General features: G+C 40.6%; 1 protein-coding gene across 3 annotated transcripts in view; it reads left to right on the forward strand.

Annotated features, from left to right (window-relative positions):
- RMDN3 (regulator of microtubule dynamics 3) overlaps nucleotides 1-20,236 on the forward strand; it is a 43,103-nt gene that overhangs the window by 9,920 nt on the left and 12,947 nt on the right. For all 3 annotated transcript variants that reach the window (XM_063289949.1, XM_063289947.1, XM_063289948.1), the window contains exons 6-10: nucleotides 734-836; nucleotides 1,644-1,704; nucleotides 12,540-12,615; nucleotides 13,949-14,026; nucleotides 16,179-16,277. In XM_063289949.1, coding sequence (XP_063146019.1) covers nucleotides 734-836; nucleotides 1,644-1,704; nucleotides 12,540-12,615; nucleotides 13,949-14,026; nucleotides 16,179-16,277 — 417 coding nt within the window. The remainder of the gene's footprint in view (nucleotides 1-733; nucleotides 837-1,643; nucleotides 1,705-12,539; nucleotides 12,616-13,948; nucleotides 14,027-16,178; nucleotides 16,278-20,236) is intronic.

Consider the following 20,236-nt stretch of genomic DNA (forward strand, 5'->3'; position numbering starts at 1 on the left):
CATACTCTGATTTTTAAAAATGTGCCAATCTTATTCCTCTGAGATACTGTATTAAACAACCTCTCACTTCCATTCTAAGGTTGTCCTTGCTAAATGCTGAAAACTAGATGCTGGGTTTAAAATTGGACCTGCGGTCATGGTCATCAGCCTGCCATAATTTTCTTCCCAGATAGACAAATATTCAGAATTCAAAATTAGTTTTTGCTCAGGTTGTCCACTGTTAACAAGCAAAGCATTTATAATATAGTCAGTATCAGTAGTTTGATCTTCAGTTGCCAGTTTGGTCTTTGGCCTATGTTAATAACTTGATGATAAGTAAAGCTGATTCACAAGACTATAATCTGTTTAAGGCATTCTTCCCCAATTTGCTACTTTCAGTTGAACTGGACTTCAGTTTCCAGATTTCCCAGTTCAGAATTCTAGAAGTTAAAATCCCATGTATCTGGAGGGTGCCAAGTTAGGGAAGAGAGATTTAAGGCTTGTCCTAGGAAAGATACTACTTTTTTCTTATATCTGACATAAAAGAAGCCTAAAATTTCTTTGCACTTCAGACAAATGGAAGAGTTTTAAAAGAATTATTGATTTTACAAATCTAGTTAGTCCACCTTTCAACCCAGACCACAGCATTATAATTTAGCCCTGAAACAAAATGCTATATGGTATACTTGCCACTTGCATTAATCTAGAAGAAATGAAATGCAAGCATGTAAACTAGTATTCATTCTATCTACAGTATGGGGACAAGCAGGATTTCCTTTGGCATCTGGCCCGAGCTTATAGTGATTTGTATGAAATCACAGAGGACCCAGATGAGAAGAAATCCTATGCCTGTGATGGTAAGAAGACACTTTTAGTGGATTTTTTTACCAATTAAATTCAACCAGACACTTATTTGCCTAACCTGGAAAATATTTTCTGGAAACAACATTTTGCTGAAGCTTATTCATGTTGCTATAAAAACAATGCATACATTAAAAACAGGTAGATGGAAAACAGTTCCGATAAACAGAAAACAGTATTGTTTCACAAGTGCTGCAGTTATCTTTGTGTGCTAGCTCACAGTTCTGATTCTTGTCCCAGCTGTAGGCTGCTTTTCAGATTTCTGAACATATGATTATCTCATAGTCATCCAACTCCCTTTGCTTCTTATGTTGTCTCCTCTTTTTTATTTCCATTGCCATTTGCTTCTCACAGTAGAAATTGTGTCTGTTTGGTATTGAAATCCAAATCCCAGCTCTTCTGCAAGCTGAATTTTGCCTACACTGAATATTCTCTCTTGAATGTGATTGTATGTATTGTGTATCTTTAGTTATAAATCTAGTTATAGGCTGAAAGCCATCTAACGTTGCCCTAATAAGAAATAGTTTTATATATGTTGAAAGTGAGGTTTGGAACCAGAGTCTGACTTTAATAGAAAGCAGCAGGAATCTTACAGCTTTGCTTTGTGCTCTGGAAGAATGACAGCTAAATCCTTATGGGTAGTATTTGCTGAAGTAGCAAGCTGCAAAGCATACAGATTTTTTAGGCATTTTATGTGACAGTTCAGCATTAGGTAGTTGTTTTTTGAGTTAATGAATGTGTAAGATTTTATACGATGTTAAATTTCCATTTGACAAAGATTAAAAAGTTGGGTTATATTACAGGCAAAGAAGAGGCTGAAGTGGCTTTGCAGTTAGGAGATCAAAGTGCTGAGTGTCACCAATGGTATGTAGTTATTTACTTTATATAGATAAGGGAAAAGAGAAAAACTATTTTGCGTCTTATATGTCTATATTATACCACATTTAGGAAAAAAAAACACTTTGTCAGGAATGCAGCCCAGATCAAGAGTTACTGAATTCTAAATTACGCAAGATTAAATTATTCTCCTCCTGTGAATATTTGTTCATTTGGCAGAAGAGTCTTTGAGTTCACTGACAGTACTGGTTATTATTACAGGTAGTCCTCTACCTACAACCATTCATTCAGCAACCATTTGAAATTATGACACCGCTGAATGAATGGTGGTTATGACCGGTCCTCAGAGTTCTGGCCAGCACCCCCATAGTCACGTGATCGCACTCTGGGCACTTGGCAATTGGTTTGCACTTAGACCAGTTGCAGTGCCCCGTGATCGCCATTTACAACCTTCCCTTCCAACTTCCCCAGAAAGTCAGTGGAGAAGCCAGCAGAGAAAGTCACAAATCCCTGGGGTAAGTTTCCCCACCCGTGCACCCTCCCCCAACCCCTCTGTGCTCGTGCCGCACCAGCCACTTGCACACCCTCCCCAATTTGCACCTCTCGCCAACCCTCGCCAACCTATGCTGCGCCTCTCACATGCACCCCTGCGCACCCTCCCTAACCCACACTGTACCTCTCACACACATCCTCACACCCTTGCACACCCTCTCTGACCTTCCCTGTGCCTCCCCCGCACCCGCTTGCTCCCTCCCCCACCCGTCAGCAGCTGCTGACCTGCCTGCTGGTCTGGGACTTGCAACTTCCTGCTGGCTTCCCCCTGACTTTGGCTATAGGAAGCCAGCAGGAAGTTGCCTCTGGTCCCAATTGCTGTCATAAGACAAGGGCTACCTGTAATCAACACATCAGTGTTTTCCTCCCCCACCCTTAGCTCTCGATCGCTATCAACAAACAGTCTCCGAAAATTTATCCAGGAGGATTATTCTATCTGTCTATATGAATGTCTATCCATCCACCCATCGCTGTTAGTGAGTGATGGCTGTCCTTTGATTCTGAAACGCAGTTGGCATCAATCTCTCTTGAATTCTCCTCAGTTCATTTACTGCTCTATCCTAATAAATATAAAAGAATTTTAGTATGTATGTCTAAATTATTTTACATCTCTTAGCATAGAAAAACAATTCTATTGCTCTGATTGGCTATAAAAACTATTATGGAAGTGGTAATAATTAACTCTTTTCCAGCAAAAATAAAATTCTGTTGCAGTCCAGCTGATTTTTACATTCTACTAAGGTTACATAATTGGGGTAAGATGCTTTGAGTTCTAAACGATATTAAAGTTACTGGGTTAGAAGTGCTCAGATGGATGAAAGGAGGTGAACTCTATTAGCAGAAGTATATATTGGACTACTTGGCTGCCAGAGTTTCAGAAAGTAGTTATTTTTTGTAAAATGCAAGATATAAAACGCATTATAGATGAATTCTGCAGCAATTAGCATGGCATAGCAAACAGTGCTAATGCACAGCTCTTAACTCCTGTATTCTGGCCATCAAAATGTGTGAGGTAAGAAGCTGCCATAGGGTCTGTCCCATATGGACATCCATTCTGCCTTTTCTGCTGGGCAGGAATTATAGGGAAAGAATTGGACTCTTTCTAGATCTCACCAATCAACTCTCAGGTGTAGTCAAACTTATTTTTAAAAGTTAAAGATTGGCAACACTGTGATCTGAAGACATCTTCTCCGTACTGTGCAGGACAGTTTTTATTGTACTATCATTTCTATTCAGAGGGCTCCGTACACTTCTAAAGGAAAGGAAAGTCTGGAGCAGAAGTGTACAAGAATTTTCTCCAGAGGATCACATTTGTCTTTTGAAAGACATGCTGGGGGCTGCACTGAAAATTAGGTGAAGGCAGGACAGAAGCTAAACTAATTTTAATTAAATGAAATCAAAATTGAATTATTTTAATATTGCAAATATAACTATTCCACACTTGTATTAAATATTTATTTATTTATTAGATTTATATTACCACCCCTCTCCTCCAAATATATACTTTGGCAGAAAATTTTAGAGGCTTTAGGGTTGCACACTAGGCTTTTGGGGGTCCAATGGTCCTGGGGTCTTAGGCTATATGCTTCAGGAATAGAACAGCAGCAGGAGAGGCAGAACTTCATAGATCATGAAGTACTGGTAGACCTCGCTTAGTGACTGCTTCAGGCAGTGACCGTTTGAAGTTAGCGATGGTGATGAAAAAGTAACTTTGCGAACAATGCTCACATTTATGACCTTTGCAGCATCTCTCTCTCAGTCATGTGTTTGCCATTACAGTCAGTCAGTACATGTTGTCCTGTGCCTGACCCTTTTCTCCCCCCACCCCCCAGAGCAGGGAGATTGCTTAAACAAACAATCTCTTCCTGAGCTGCTGTTCTCTGCAGTGCAGCGCTTCCCCCAAAAGGCGCTAATTGCAAATTAACAAGCTCAGCTCTGTGACCTTTATTAGTTGGTGCCCAGCTGCTGCCTGTAACTGGCATGACTTTAATCACTTTCAGACCTTCTGCTTTTGTTTACCTCCTAAGTGGCTTGAGGCTCAGTACCGCACATTCCTTTCAATGTGTATTCCCCATTGTATGCCTGCTTACTCTCTTGTAATCCCTTCCTCTCCAATCAATGTAAATTCAAACATTAATTGCCTTCTTGCTAATTATCCCAGCGCTGGAGTGAGCATTCCAAAGGGTGGAGGAGTGGGGAAAAGAAAAGCTGAAGTAAAATAGTAGGCACAGTTGCAGCCATGTGGTTTTCCACTTAGTGACTGGATCACTTAGCAGCTGAATTGCCGGTCCCAATTGTGGTCACTGAACGAGGACTATCTGTATTAAATATTATTTCTATACTCTTTTTTGTGCAACAGAGCACATGAGCAATGTATCTTCAAACAAGTTCGGTGGCTGATTTTTATGTAAGATACTGAATTAGTTCTAATGTTTAATCATGTACTGTAGTTCAGAAAGAGAAACCTGCAAGAAGGGTCAAAAACTGGGACAATTCTGAAATGCACTGGAATTGCCTAATTTGCTGAATTGCCAATATGCAAATTCTCAAAGCTAGCAAAAGAAAAAAAAACATTGAATTCCCTTTCTATATTAGGATGTCTGTAGCCTCTGCATTCTTTAAAATCTTACTGTCTGAATTAAAAACCAAGATGGGAGATTGCATATTTGTTTTGGCTTCAGAATTTGATGTTTTAAGAAAAGCTGGAAGTACAGCTAGAACATTAGGGGATTTTAGTAATCTCTTGAGGGAAGAGGGTACAGATGTAGCAACAGCAGTTTATTCATATCATTTTAAAAATATTTACTGAAATCTTACAAAACTGTCTGCATTACAAAAAGAGTGAGCTGGCCTTCAAACTAAATGGAGTTCTGTCATAGGGGACGTATTACTTTAGAAGGACAGAGATGTTTAATTAGAAACTCTGCAGCACTTTAAGCCTTCTAGAGCTGAATTGCTTCTAAATAGTGTCTTTATTTTTTTGTGAACTGAATTTAAAATGTATTTTTTGGCTTACAGTTAACATTATTTTAGAATAACTTGACCATCACAAAAACTTGATCTGAAACAGTGTTTTCATATTCGGAACTGCATAGCAAATTAAATTTATCTTCTTCATGAGATGATGATGATGGAAGGGGCCATTTAATCCAACTTACTTCAGAATCCAAATAAAAAATCCACACACAATAGTTGTCCATCATGTTCTTGAACACATGGTGCAAGGAAGCCCACACCTCTCTGGGTAATTGGATATACAGGTAGTCCTTGCTTAACAACCATAGTAGGGACTGGAATTTTGGTCGCTAAGTGACACAGTTGTTAAACAAATCAATCCAATTTTATAACTATTTCTGTAATGGCCATTAAGTGAATCACATGGTTGTTAAGCAGACCATGCGTTCGTTAAACAAATCATGCAGTTCCCCATTCATTATGTTTGCTGGAAGGCAGCTGCAAAGGTCAAAAATAGCGATCATGTGATTGCGGGAAGCTGCGATGGTTATAAATGCAAACTGGTTGACAAGCGCCTGAATCACAATCACATGATCACAGGGACACTGCAACAGTCATAAGTGCAAGGGCTAGTCGTAAGTCGGGTTTTAGCTTTTTGTAAGTCCGAACCATTGCTAAATGAATGGTCGTTAAGCAAGGACTATCTGTACTAACAAACTGCTCTTACTATTGGAAATATTTTTTGCAACATCCAGTATACTGTCCCCTGCTTTCTAGGAAGATAGAGAACAGGTCTTGGCCTTCCTACGTAGGACATTCTTTCACATACTTCAAGAAAGCTATCTTATTCCCTTTAAGCTTTTCTTTTCAGGGCTAAATATTCCTAATTCTTCTTCATTGTGCCTGTCTGTTTCTCTTCCTGTTTGTCCATGTCCTTAAAATATGGTATCCAGAATTGGGCACAGTACTCAAGGTGGGATGTAATGATTTTATTTATTTATTTGGTTGATTGATTGATTGATTGATTTATAAGACAGCTGAACACAACATAGTCCTTGGGTGGCATATAATTAAAAACCAATATGATAAGCAGACAAGAGAGACACTAAACTTAAAAATTAAGCTATACATAAGAAAGGAAACAACATACCATAGCCCAGATAAACACTACATACCAAATGGTTATACCACCAGTTTATCTGAGAGCTTGGTGGAAAAACAGGTTTTTAAAGATTGTCTAAAGCAATTCTGGCTGGGGAATTCTGGGAGTTGAAGTCCACACATCTTAAAGTTGCCAAGGTTGAGAAACACTGGTCTAAAGATTTTCAGCATTGGGGTGGTCTGAACTTCCAGGGGGATGCTTTACGGCTCTGAAATTAGAACTTCCGAGATTTTTTGAGCCTGAGTGTGTTCCTCTTCTGGATATTTTGTGAAGTTTTTTCAGTGCTTCTTCTGCTATTTTTATATAGTGGGTTGATCTGCTGAGATTTTCAGACTTTGTCTCATAGTTGATCTTCAACTATCAAAAGCCTACTGTGATGTATTTGCAAAGAATTTAAAAGAAATAGGTCTTCTCTAACAAATGTTAGAATTTCATCAGTTTAGTCATTCTGTGGTCTGCTGTGGGTGTAGAGTTATGAGCTTCTGAAGCCAGAAGCAAGTGATAAGTCATCATGCTCCACCCTCTCCCTCAGCACTGGCTTTCCTATGAAAATCCTAGCTTATTTTAAACCAGAATGTTCTTTATGTTCCAAGAAGGGAACTCTTGCAGAAACCCAGTTTATAACTATCTTTCTATCCACGGGGCTCTCAAGATGGTTAACAGTCTGAAATAAAATATTAACCAATTTTGAAAATCAATGAAAACAACTCAACTATTATCATTCCAACTCTAGAAATCTGGCTGAATCACAAATGGAAAGAGTGGGGACTAAACTTCTGAGGGTGCACCTTCCATAGCTTTCAGTTGACAATTCTTCAAGCACCACATTTTCTGGGAAAAATAAAAAAAATAAGATAATAAATATAGGAACAAAAAGGGAGGAGACCTCAAAATCGTATAAAGTATGACTTGTAGTCCAAAAGTGACATAACATCTGATTTGGTTTCTCTGTGTACTGACCCAGTTACTCCAGAGAATGATTTATAGTACTCAAAGCACATTGGACAAGTATTATCTTTTGGTGCATTTTTGAGAGTTCTTCAGATGGGTAATGAATAAAAATAGAAACTAAAAACTGGTCACTTGGGTTCAGAATACCCTCATAATTAATATATTTCTGGCTCTTAGAAGCGGCCAGATAAGATCAGATATGTTTGTTCATGACCTTTTATGTTGTATTGTTTTAATTGTCTTATGTTTTATTGGTTTAGGGTTGCTGATTCTACATTTAAATAGTCTGGCTATAATAAGAACTTCTACAGTTTTAACTTGTTTTATAATTTAACATTTTGTTTTATTTTAAATATTTTTACATGGTTAGCTACCTGTTGGCTAAAATAATGGGATGTAAATATTCTGGGTTTTTTTTAAAGCAAGCAAGATATATAGTTCACCATGAGGTCTGATGTAGACAAATCTATGTATCTCCTTACAGTCCTAGGTGACTGATTCTGTTTTTTCAGCTGGCCAAAGTTCATGAGAATCTGTTCACTTTGGAGACACACGGCATTGCTCCAAGATCTGAACCATCAGTCTTATGTTGTGGGATAGCAGCAGGGGAGAAGAGAGAGGCAAGACAAATGAAACTCTAAATATCTTTCCAGTTTATTTCTCAAGAAGTGAAATTTTATCTGAACCAGTGGGAGAATGTGTGGTATTGAATTTGTCAGCCCATGAGGCTGATTCAGTTTGTTGTCTGAGACATTCCTTACTGTTGCTATGCAGAGTGTGAGTTTTACTTTGTTTGACACTTCCTGATTTCCTGGCTTGGCCTGGTATCTTAAACAGGAAGGAAGGAAGGAAGGAAGGAAGGAAGGAAGGAAGGAAGGCAGGCAGGCAGGCAGGCAGGCAGGCAGGCAGGCAGGCAGGCAGGCAGGCAGGCAGGCAGGCAGGCAGGCAGGCAGGCAGGCAGGCAGGCAGGCAGGCAGGCAGGCAGGCAGGCAGGCAGGCAGGCAGGCAGGCAGGCAGGCAGGCAGGCAGGCAGGCAGGCAGGCAGGCAGGCAGGCAGGCAGGCAGGCAGGCAGGCAGGCAGGCAGGCAGGCAGGCAGGCAGGCAGGCAGGCAGGCAGGCAGGCAGGCAGGCAGGCAGGCAGGCAGGCAGGCAGGCAGGCAGGCAGGCAGGCAGGCAGGCAGGCAGGCAGGCAGGCAGGCAGGCAGGCAGGCAGGCAGGCAGGCAGGCAGGCAGGCAGGCAGGCAGGCAGGCAGGCAGGCAGGCAGGCAGGCAGGCAGGCAGGCAGGCAGGCAGGCAGGCAGGCAGGCAGGCAGGCAGGCAGGCAGGCAGGCAGGCAGGCAGGCAGGCAGGCAGGCAGGCAGGCAGGCAGGCAGGCAGGCAGGCAGGCAGGCAGGCAGGCAGGCAGGCAGGCAGGCAGGCAGGCAGGCAGGCAGGCAGGCAGGCAGGCAGGCAGGCAGGCAGGCAGGCAGGCAGGCAGGCAGGCAGGCAGGCAGGCAGGCAGGCAGGCAGGCAGGCAGGCAGGCAGGCAGGCAGGCAGGCAGGCAGGCAGGCAGGCAGGCAGGCAGGCAGGCAGGCAGGCAGGCAGGCAGGCAGGCAGGCAGGCAGGCAGGCAGGCAGGCAGGCAGGCAGGCAGGCAGGCAGGCAGGCAGGCAGGCAGGCAGGCAGGCAGGCAGGCAGGCAGGCAGGCAGGCAGGCAGGCAGGCAGGCAGGCAGGCAGGCAGGCAGGCAGGCAGGCAGGCAGGCAGGCAGGCAGGCAGGCAGGCAGGCAGGCAGGCAGGCAGGCAGGCAGGCAGGCAGGCAGGCAGGCAGGCAGGCAGGCAGGCAGGCAGGCAGGCAGGCAGGCAGGCAGGCAGGCAGGCAGGCAGGCAGGCAGGCAGGCAGGCAGGCAGGCAGGCAGGCAGGCAGGCAGGCAGGCAGGCAGGCAGGCAGGCAGGCAGGCAGGCAGGCAGGCAGGCAGGCAGGCAGGCAGGCAGGCAGGCAGGCAGGCAGGCAGGCAGGCAGGCAGGCAGGCAGGCAGGCAGGCAGGCAGGCAGGCAGGCAGGCAGGCAGGCAGGCAGGCAGGCAGGCAGGCAGGCAGGCAGGCAGGCAGGCAGGCAGGCAGGCAGGCAGGCAGGCAGGCAGGCAGGCAGGCAGGCAGGCAGGCAGGCAGGCAGGCAGGCAGGCAGGCAGGCAGGCAGGCAGGCAGGCAGGCAGGCAGGCAGGCAGGCAGGCAGGCAGGCAGGCAGGCAGGCAGGCAGGCAGGCAGGCAGGCAGGCAGGCAGGCAGGCAGGCAGGCAGGCAGGCAGGCAGGCAGGCAGGCAGGCAGGCAGGCAGGCAGGCAGGCAGGCAGGCAGGCAGGCAGGCAGGCAGGCAGGCAGGCAGGCAGGCAGGCAGGCAGGCAGGCAGGCAGGCAGGCAGGCAGGCAGGCAGGCAGGCAGGCAGGCAGGCAGGCAGGCAGGCAGGCAGGCAGGCAGGCAGGCAGGCAGGCAGGCAGGCAGGCAGGCAGGCAGGCAGGCAGGCAGGCAGGCAGGCAGGCAGGCAGGCAGGCAGGCAGGCAGGCAGGCAGGCAGGCAGGCAGGCAGGCAGGCAGGCAGGCAGGCAGGCAGGCAGGCAGGCAGGCAGGCAGGCAGGCAGGCAGGCAGGCAGGCAGGCAGGCAGGCAGGCAGGCAGGCAGGCAGGCAGGCAGGCAGGCAGGCAGGCAGGCAGGCAGGCAGGCAGGCAGGCGCCACAGCCTCATCCTATGCATGAACCTGACTGAGTTTCATGGGGCTTACTCCTAAATACATCCAAAATTGTAGCCTTGAGGCAGTAACTATTTCTCAAAACTGCCAGTACTGAACCACTGTTGACACCCCCAGTAGGTAGACCAGACCAGAAAATAGCTCCATAGGAAGACCAGAACTACACTTGGAGATTGGCTATAATAACAGAACCTTGCAAGTCTGATTGTGCTCTATTTCCCCTCCTTCTTATACTCCTCTGAATCAGTTGTTTGCCTGAGCCACTTCTGAATATTATCTTGTTTCCCAGGATTTAGCAAATGTTTCAGCCCCCTTTGCCTAGGTAATAATACTTGTATATTTATTAATTTTTATTTTTATTTATTTATCAAATTTTTATCACCGCCCATCTCCCCCCAAAGGGTTTTTTCAAGGTTACTGTTATGATGGTGAGCAGGAGGGGGCCCCTATCCAGGGGGGAAAACGCATGCGTAGTTTAGAGGCTTTGAACTGTCCTTCAAAGAAACTCAGAGCAGACCCACCTTGAGTTTTGGGGTTTATCTGTCTGGGTTTTCCCACGCTCCTTCAGTTTGGTAGGATTTTCTGTCTACTGTAGCAGTTAATAAACACTAGAGACAATCTCCTCATCTCAGCATGGTCTTTGTTTAAGCCTGGACACCATCTAGTTCCAAAATACAGGACTGAATTTTGTACAGTCTTTAAGAACACTAAGAATTCTAGATAGCTAATGTGATAAGAGCACACACGTAACACCAATACTCATTGATTTGAAAGTTTTTACAGTGGGTAATCCAATCATGATGGAGATGTCAGTTGTGAGTCTTCTGAGAAGATTCAGCCCTACAGCAGAGTGAAATGCAAGCTGCATACACGACAAAGCCAGCTTTTCAGATGACGACTGTGGGAGTTAACTGAGAACAGACAAATACTGAAAAGTTCTCACTAAAGTTTTATGAACTCGATCCTGAAATAGAAGTTGCCATAATGCCTGACATCCACTAGTCACTGTATGTATTGAGCCAGCTGGGGAAGGCTCTTAGCATTTTTCCAGAGGAGGAATGTCTTTGGTCAGTGTGAATCTGGAATTGCTCCTATGAAGGGAAAAGATAGGGTAGAATGCAAATGAGACATCTCAGGTTGATCCAAAGCCTAAGAGATGGAACAGATGAAGGTTCTTTGGATCTGTTGTGAAAGATGGATTAGAAAGAGCAACAATTGTCTATGACAGGTATATTTAATGAGAAGTCAGAGATAAGTAATCAAAGTGCCTCTTGAGAAAAATGTTAGCATAACAGAGAAGCTAAAGAAAAGTACTTCTACTGAAAGGTAGATATTTCCTGTGTTGTAACTTTTCTAATGTGAGAACAGGCATCCTGTAAGTCAATTGGTGCAAACCAATTTTCAGATGTAGTAAAGGCAGGAGGTTTTGAAGAATCATCTCTGGATTTTTCTATCACAAATTGAAGTGTTTCAGTTCCTTAAATCCTAGATAGGATGCATGTTACCATCTCTTTTCCCTGATGAAGAAACTGTTGAAGTAAAACCCTTGAAGACTGGAACATACATGGCTGACTTTATTAGACTGTTATTACTGAGAATAGACTTTTCCTTGTCTCTGGGTTCATAGCAAGTGTGATGGTAATGTTTTGGAGGTGATAAGAATTCATGTAGGGTTTACCTGGCATTCCCTTTTCTAAACAGCCTAGTAAAAAGCTGCATTTTAGTGGTCATACTAAGTTTCAATATTGTTCTATTGTTCATTATATCAGCTTAATAATAATATTAGAGTTCCTGCAGAGGGCCTAAAATCTAACATGATTTCTTGAACTTTCAGACCTTTTGTTCTCAGTTTTAGTTTTCTGCACCATTTAGTAAGGGGTTAGTTAGGTTAGTATTAAGAGCGAAGATTTTTTTCATCTGATCCAGCTACCAAAGGAATTATGGTTAATGCTGAGACTGATTGCTGAATGAGATTCAGAGTATCTGTTCTGGTACTCCCCCTGCACAATTTTTCTTTCCCACTGCGCTCATTATTCCATTTAGCAATATGCAGCTTGTCTTTGGCCTTCCAGGAATAACTCATCGCATTTGTGAACTTTATCTTTAAGAGCCTTAAAACTTTGAACCGAGTGTTATTGACCTACCTTGTTGAACCAATTGTCCCCCTATCTTATTTATGTTTCCTCAGTCACATTGACCAAATTTATCTGTGTTTGTAGAGGATCTAGAGTTTTTTTTCTTCATATAAAAGAAATTATGATGACAAAATAAAACATTGAAGATTGTCTTTAATATAACTACTTCTGTCCGCTTTCTGCTATATTATTTTTACTAAACAAAGAAATTGTAGTAACACTATATTTCAGTGGCTGGTATCCATCCATCAGAATGATAGGATGCATCTGTTTCTGTGGAAAGGATATTAGGTTTAGATTAAGTACTTGACCTCTATACCAGAAAAATAAATGGAAAACCATAACTGTGTATGTTGTATTAACAATGAGGTTTGTTATAACTTCTAGGTATGCTATTCTGTGTGGTCAGTATTCAGAACATGACAGCATACAAAAGCGCATTCAGGCAGGGCATGTCTTTAAGGTAAGTAGGACTGCCTTTAATATGATTCAAAGGACTTTTTATTGCAGGGGAGAAAGTCAAGATACATCTTGACCAAAGCTGGGGGGCCTTGTAGGAAAGACACCAGTGGTGGAATAAGAATGAGTTGCAAATATTGCTGATTAATTATAACCATGTTTTACTTGAGAAATTAATGTATGTGGTGATTTTGATTGACATGTTTAGTCAATATTTTACACCAGAAAACTCTGACATCCCTTCTTCCTGTCTTTGCCCCATATATACACATTTGTGACAGTTGTATATATGTGAATCAGACAACTGTAGGCAAGACAATAGAATGGGCCTCTTTCATTGAGTTGTCCGTACAGTTGTTTCCTTGCATGTCATTTGTTTCATAAAACTCTTTAGTGTTGTGAAATCATGGAAGAAGAAGTAGCTTCCATCTGTTCTCTCTATATATTGGACTAGGAGGAATTTTAAAAGCTTAACTGGCCATGCAAGAGAAAATACCTTCCTTTTTTATAGTAATTTTATTAAAGATTATAATTAAAACAGTAAAAACTAATACAAACTGAAAAAATAGAAGAATAAAAAGAAAGTGTAGAAGGTGCAGAAAAGAAAGAAAAAAATGAAAAAATAGAGAAATAGAAAAGAAAGAAAAAATAAGATAGTAAAGAAAATGGAAAGAAATTTATAAAGAAATGTCTTCCCACCTTCATCACAACAAGTATAGACAATTTTAGTAACTTACCACCTTCTCTTAATATTCTTCTAATAGCTGAAAAGCAGTTAACAAGCAAGTTCCAAAAGTGATTGGAAAAGGAAGTATGTGAACTTGGTGTCCTTTCAAAGGTGCCGACCGCAGTTTGAGCAAGATGGCTGATCCCTCATCTCTCAGAGCTCTGAACTGCCGGAGACCAGTATCTTGTGGTCTCCCCGCAAGGGGCAGCCATTTGGAGCACTCCTTGTCTGGAGAGGAATGATCAGAGAACCATTCTACTTGCTGGCTCTTCATTCTGCTGCAGCTGTCAGCTCCGCTTTTCCCAGAGCCGTCTTCAGTCTGTCATTTCTTCCCCGGAAGTCTGAAAATGCCTTCCTTTCTCTAAGGGATTATAAGACACACGTTAAGGCAATCGAGAAGAGTGTTTGTATTCCATATATCTTTCAGTGTAGACTAGGGTATTAGCAAGTGCTGTATTACTATGTTTGCTAGATCAATTGCTTTAATTTAAATAATTACTCCTGCATGAAATTCTTGAGCGCCTGTATTGAATTGCAGCCTTTTGAAAGTTATTTGCTAGTTAAATGCAAATGAAACAACTCTTTTGCCTGTGCGGGTGTTTTTTTTTAGAAACATATAGATGAAGCCATCGCTCTGAAACCAGATGATCCCAAATCTTACTATCTCCTAGGTCGGTGGTGTTACCAGGTAGATGATTTTCATCATTTTTTTTTAAATCCACAGCCATCTTAATAAATAATTTTGCCTATATGCAGGGAAATAAAATAGATCTGTTGAATGCCTTGGGGAATTTTTGTTTTTAATTTTCTGGAATTGGTAATGCGATTGTTAACTACTGATTGAATTGTCACAAAAATACTCAGCTTTGTTGAGTGATTCAGTTACATGAATTTGCCATGCTGTGGATGGGTAGATTTGCATTGATAGTATGTTTGATGTCACAAAATATGCAACATAGTTTTGGCATATAAAGGAAAATCTGTCACGAAGTGCCTTTATTTTTATCCTGTATTTTGTAATTGGCCATGTGGTGCAAGACTGACGTGATGCAACATAACCAACAGTTTAAGAAAAGTTAAACTGCAGTCTTTGCAATGTAGTGCAGTATAAAGGTTCAGTGCTTCATGATGCTAATATGTTAATACACACTTATCTCATAATCTGTGAACATTCAGGGGTTCCAAAAACATCTAAGCTACTAAAACATTTTAAGTAGAATCTGATTGTTGACAAAACATGTTTCCCTCAGTAATGATGGATGAGAAGTTTAAAAACTGCTGACTTACAAAGTTTAAGAACAAAATTGTAAAATGCATATTCTGGAACAAAGCACAAATCTACATAAAAATAAATAAAATATACTTATATGCTAATAAACATATTACCCAAAGTGTCTAATACAGTATCAATTTTGCAAATAGTTAGATGAAAGTCAGATATATCAGATGACTGTTGAGATATATAATGAAATGGCCCACTCCTCCCCTGTTTTAAACCAATATTTATATGAATTGTAAGTATGGTATAGTAAAATATTTGTATTGTGAGTCAGTGTTGAAACTGATGTAGGCCATAAGCAGTTACCTCAAATATACATTTTAGTAACTGTTATTTGCAACGTTTAAGAGATCTTTTTGAAAGTTTAAGAACATGTTTGTGAAATTTGAAATAGAATTGTTTTTTTGCTTCTGTGGATGGTTTTGTATTACTTTTTATTCCTATGTATTATGTTTAATTCTGAATCAGCAATGTTTCTTCATGATTGATTACTTGTTTTTCTCTTTCTTTCTTGCTAATTAAATGCAAAAAGAGCAAAACAATATTTGTTGACAGCAAATTTTGCAAGCTATGAGAAATCTGAAGTCCTAGACAGTTTCAAACTTAAGTGTTTTGCGGGACGGGGACATAAATCAAGAAAAAAATACTGTTTGTGGCCTTACACTTTCACTTTTCTCATGCTCCATAAAAACAACCGTCTCCTGTCTTTTGAGGACATATGGATGTGATTATGGATCTTACGGAGCACTCCAGGGCTCTTGCATGCAGTGTATTTGTAAAATCCTTTACATATGTTTTACTTTACTATGGCAGCTATTACATAAATGCATATCATCTGCTTTCTATTGTTCAAAGGAATAAAAAATGGAAGTCACTACTGTCATTCTCAGTTCTGAACATGCTTATAAAAAGCAAACATTTCAGTATGATTTTAACATTGATTGAAAGGAAGTATTCTCCGTATGGCTTGTTGTGGGAGGATTATGTTGTTGTTTGCTCCAATGCATTGGGCAACAATCCTCCCCTCTCCCTTTTTGGCCGTGTCAAACTTGGTTACAGTTTGGTTTGGCAGTGTTGGATTACAAAACAGATATCAGGTAGTGTATAATAAGCATATATTCCCTACACTGTTGCTATATGAATAGTAGAGGGGGAAGAGGGGTCTTGACCTCACTGATATTTAGCCTCTTGAACCAAGGACCATTAGGGGGAGGAGGTACTGGCCTAATCCATCCCTACACAAGTGGCAGTTCTCATTGATTGTTGAGCCCTAGATATCTACTTCTGTGCACTTGGGGAAATACATGACGTGGATATTCAAACAGAAGCTTGTTAAGTGTGCAGGCGCACCTCCAAACAAACTTGCAACCACCTTTAGGATTTTTTAGGGTGAAAAAACGTGGACATCTTGTTCTTTGCTCTCCATGTGGAACCTCTTCATTTACATATTTGGTTACAATAATGCATGTGCCTGTACCATGCACAGAGGACGCTGGCTAAATAGAAGTGAGCCAGGTTGCTTGCCAAGTTATATGAAGTTTGCTTAATTGTTTTTCTGCAGGTTGCTCATTTGGGATGGCTGGAAAGGAAAACTGCTTCTGCTTTATATGAAGAACCTCCCGTAGCCACTGTCCAAGATGCACTGCAAAACTTCTTAAAGGTATTTAGACTGAGTAAAACAGTAAACTTATTAGTTACAATAGTTGTGCAGAAGCCCTGAGTAGAAGTTACTAAAGTTGGACATTCTCATTATATGCCTATGACAGCATCAAGCATGTGTGAACTAAGGTAAGGTAAGGTACAATATTGTGCTCTGTGCATAAATAACTTGGTTCAGATGTACCTTCACAAAACTTCAGCTCCAGGTACTTCACGTTGTGACCTACTGATCAGTTGAAATATTTTGTTCTAGTATTGTTAATGAAAGATTTTTAAAAGTCCACTCTTGTAATGTTCATTCTGTACTTTTATTATTTTAAAGGAACACCGTAATTCAGTCAAAGCTCTTAAATTGTAAGTGTTGTAGGTAATTTAGAAGATGTTGTGGATTAGTTATAATTCTGTAGAAATGAGTGGATTCATTTCTATATTTTATCTAGATCTTAATTCTTTCTTTTTTAATGACATTGCCAAAAATTTAACTGACTCTGTATCACTCCCTGTTTACTTTAAAACATCTCTGGAGTCTTATATATGCTATATATTTTTTCTACGTAGATCTGTGTCTTTTACTTACAAGGGCCTCTCTTAAGGTTATTGCTTTTGTTCTTATCTGTGTTTCTTTTTCTTTTCTGTTCTCTATTGATTGAAATGTTTTTCTGGCTGATCTTTTTATATTCCTTTGCTTTCCTATGCTCATTTCTAAAAGTCCATTATTTATCCTAGACCTCCTTGCATCTTTTTCTTTTCTTTTCTCTCTAATGTTTTGTCTGAGTATTTAAGTGATACTTTATAGAGAGGGCCCAGGGGACCTTAATTTTTGTACAGTGTTTGGCAGGGTTAGCCTGTTGATGTTTGTACACATTTAAATTAATTTAATTTACAAACACTATTGCTTTTTTAAAAATAATTTTTATTGAAAATTTTGATTACAATAGTAAAAACAAATACAAACTAAACTCAGAGAGACAAAGAGAGAGAGAAAGATTAACTGTGCAAGGAAAGAAAAAGGAAAAAGTAAGAAAGTAAGAAAATATATACATGCAAATATATTTGATGAAGATTGGAAGTCACCTCTTTAAATATATATATGACTTCCAATCTTTAACACAAGTATAAACAAATTACTCTTCACCTCCTATAAGGTTACAAATATTTCTTCCTCCCATAACCCATCCCTTATCCATATGCAAATCCATAAATCATCAATTTTTCAGTCCTGATCTCAGTAAAAAAATCTGTATAAAGTATTACCAAAGCTTTATAGAAATATGTCTTATTTTAACCTTGGTCAGACAAACCAACTTTATATTCCTTCCTTTTACTTCTAACAATCTTGATCTTTAATTCATTCAGATGTTGTCATAGGATTTGATCTCTTCAATTTTTCTTTTTCCCATCTCAAAAGCTTCTTCAAGACTTTAGCAAACCTCTTTTGTAAATCCAATAAAAAGTCCTTATCCAGGTCATTCTCTTGGCTTGTCATTTGTGTTTCCATTTTAGTTGTCTTCCCTGTCTTATAATCCACATTTTTTTTTAATTTTCTGGTATTTCTGGTTCTAATATTTCTACATCAGGCAAAATTTATTGGTTTATTGCTGGGAAAGCCTTTGGCCCAGGAGAGATCAGAAAAGTCACACACACCAGGCATTTCTATAAAAATAATTTATTTACAGAAAGCAAAACGAAAGCAAAACATATTTAAAAGTCTTGGGCTCTCAGTGAGAGCAGCTTGACTCTCTACATGCCTGCACAGAAAAGAAACAGGAACTGGAACTAAAACAAGTCCAGGCAAGTTTTCCCCCAGGGGCAAAAATCAACACCTGAAAAGGGGACAGTAGAATTCAGCCTTTGCACTTGGCCAAAATGATTAGTTACCATAGTAACCCCAATCTGTAGTAGAAAACAATATATTAACACTCCCCTTTTTATACTACAGAAACAAGATGCAAACCAATTTGCTTTGTTAACTCTTTGTGTCTTAGTACAGCAAGAGGTTTGGTTAAAATATCAGCAATCATGTCTTTTGATTCACAATATTTTAACATTATTTCTCCTTTGCTTATCATATCTTTGATATATTGATATCTAATATCTATATGTTTTGTTCTATTTTTGCAGGCTTCAGATTTTGCGATAGCAATGCAAGCTTGATTATCCTCATAAACAGTTATAAGCTGGTTCACTTCCATGCCTATGTCTTTTAACAAATGTTTAAACCATATAACCTCATTACAGGTTTGTGTTAGAGAATAAAACTCTGCTTCTGCAGTGGAAAGAGCAACAAGTTTTTGTTTTCTAGAATGCCAACCTAAGCTAGATCCAGCAAATTGAATTAAAATCCCAGAAGTGAATTTTCTGTCGCTGACATCTGCTCCCCAGTCAGAATCGGCAAAAGCCTGCAATTTCTCTGTTCCAGAGGCATTTAGCTTCAGGCAATAATTCTTTGTTCCTTGCAAATACCTCATTAACCTCTTCAATGCTGCTTTTCCAGTAGATGTAGCCTTCTCTACCTGTCTACTTAAAATGGCCACAGAATTTGAGATATCTGGGTGAGAATGATTTGCAATGTACAGTAAACTTCCAATTGCAGATCTATATTTTTCTGCCTCAGTTAATTGAGTTTCTCCTATATCTTTCTGAAAATCTGTTATCATCAGAGTAGAGACTGGTTTACAGTCTTGCATATTAAAATCCTCTAAGAGCTTTTGAATTTTACTACGTTGGTTTAACAGAAAACTACCATCCTTCTCCCTGTGTATTTCCAAACCTAGGTAATTTGTCACAATTCCAAGGCTTTTTAATATGAAACGGCTTTTCATGCAGGCTTCAAAATCAAGCCTTTGTTTTTCTGTTGGTGTGAACAGCAGCAAATCATCAACATAAATGCACAGATACATACAGCCTTGTTTGTCTTTCTTCATATATACACATGGATCTGCTTTTCCTTTTTCAAAACCAAAATTCTGCAGTTTTTCATCTAATTTTTCATTCCAGGATCTAGCAGCTTGTTTTAACCCATAGATTGACTTCTGCAGTTCACAGACTAGATTCTCCCCTTTATCATAGCCAGGGGGTTGCTACATGTATAATTTGTGGTCTAAATCACCATAGAGAAATGCAGTTTGAATGTCATAGTGGTGAACTGACATTCCTTTCAGTGCAGCAACTTTTAACAGTAATCTAATTGATTCACCTTTAGTAACTGGTGCAAAAGTCTTGTCAAAGTCTAAATCTTTCCTTTGAGTGAACCCTTTTGCAACTAACCTTGCTTTATATTTTTGGATTTTGCCATCAGCATCCCTTTTCAGTTTGAAAACCCACCTACAACCCAGACAGCGTTCATTGGGAGGTAGATTTACCAGTTTCCATGTTTTATTTTCTTTCAAGGATGCTAATTCCTGTTGCATGGCAGAATGCCAATTTTGTGCAATCTCAGGTGGTAAAGCATTCACTTGTTCTAAAGACTCAGGTTCTGTGAATATGTGAAAAGCCTTTACTGTTTCAGCCTGAAAACGTGATGGAGGAACGCCTTTATTACTCCTCTGAGATCTGCGAGGTAATACAGGGCTTAAATTTTGACTCCTATCACTTTCCTGAGAAGCATCTGTCTCATCAGACAGATCTTCAGTTTGCTTTTCTGGTTTAATGTCCTCATCAGGCAAAAGATCACCATCAGCAAGTCCTTGCTGTTCTCTTGTGGTGGTCAGATCAACTGGAGAGCTAGAATTTAATCTCCCCCAGTTTTGTTCAGCAAAAGAAGCGCTTTTGCTAATTATCAATTTATCTCCCATTATGAACCTGTAGCTCCTTTGGCTTTGTTCATAGCCAACAAAGATGGTTTTCTTTGTTGTGGGGCCTCCTTTCCTTCTCTGATGTTTTGGAATGTGAACCCATGCAGTGCTACCAAACACTCTAAGATGGCTTACCTTTGGTTTCACACCATAAAACAAATGGAAT

Source organism: Candoia aspera, chromosome 1, assembly GCF_035149785.1.
Source record: "Candoia aspera isolate rCanAsp1 chromosome 1, rCanAsp1.hap2, whole genome shotgun sequence".
In the NCBI taxonomy this organism is placed as follows: Eukaryota; Metazoa; Chordata; class Lepidosauria; order Squamata; family Boidae; genus Candoia; species Candoia aspera.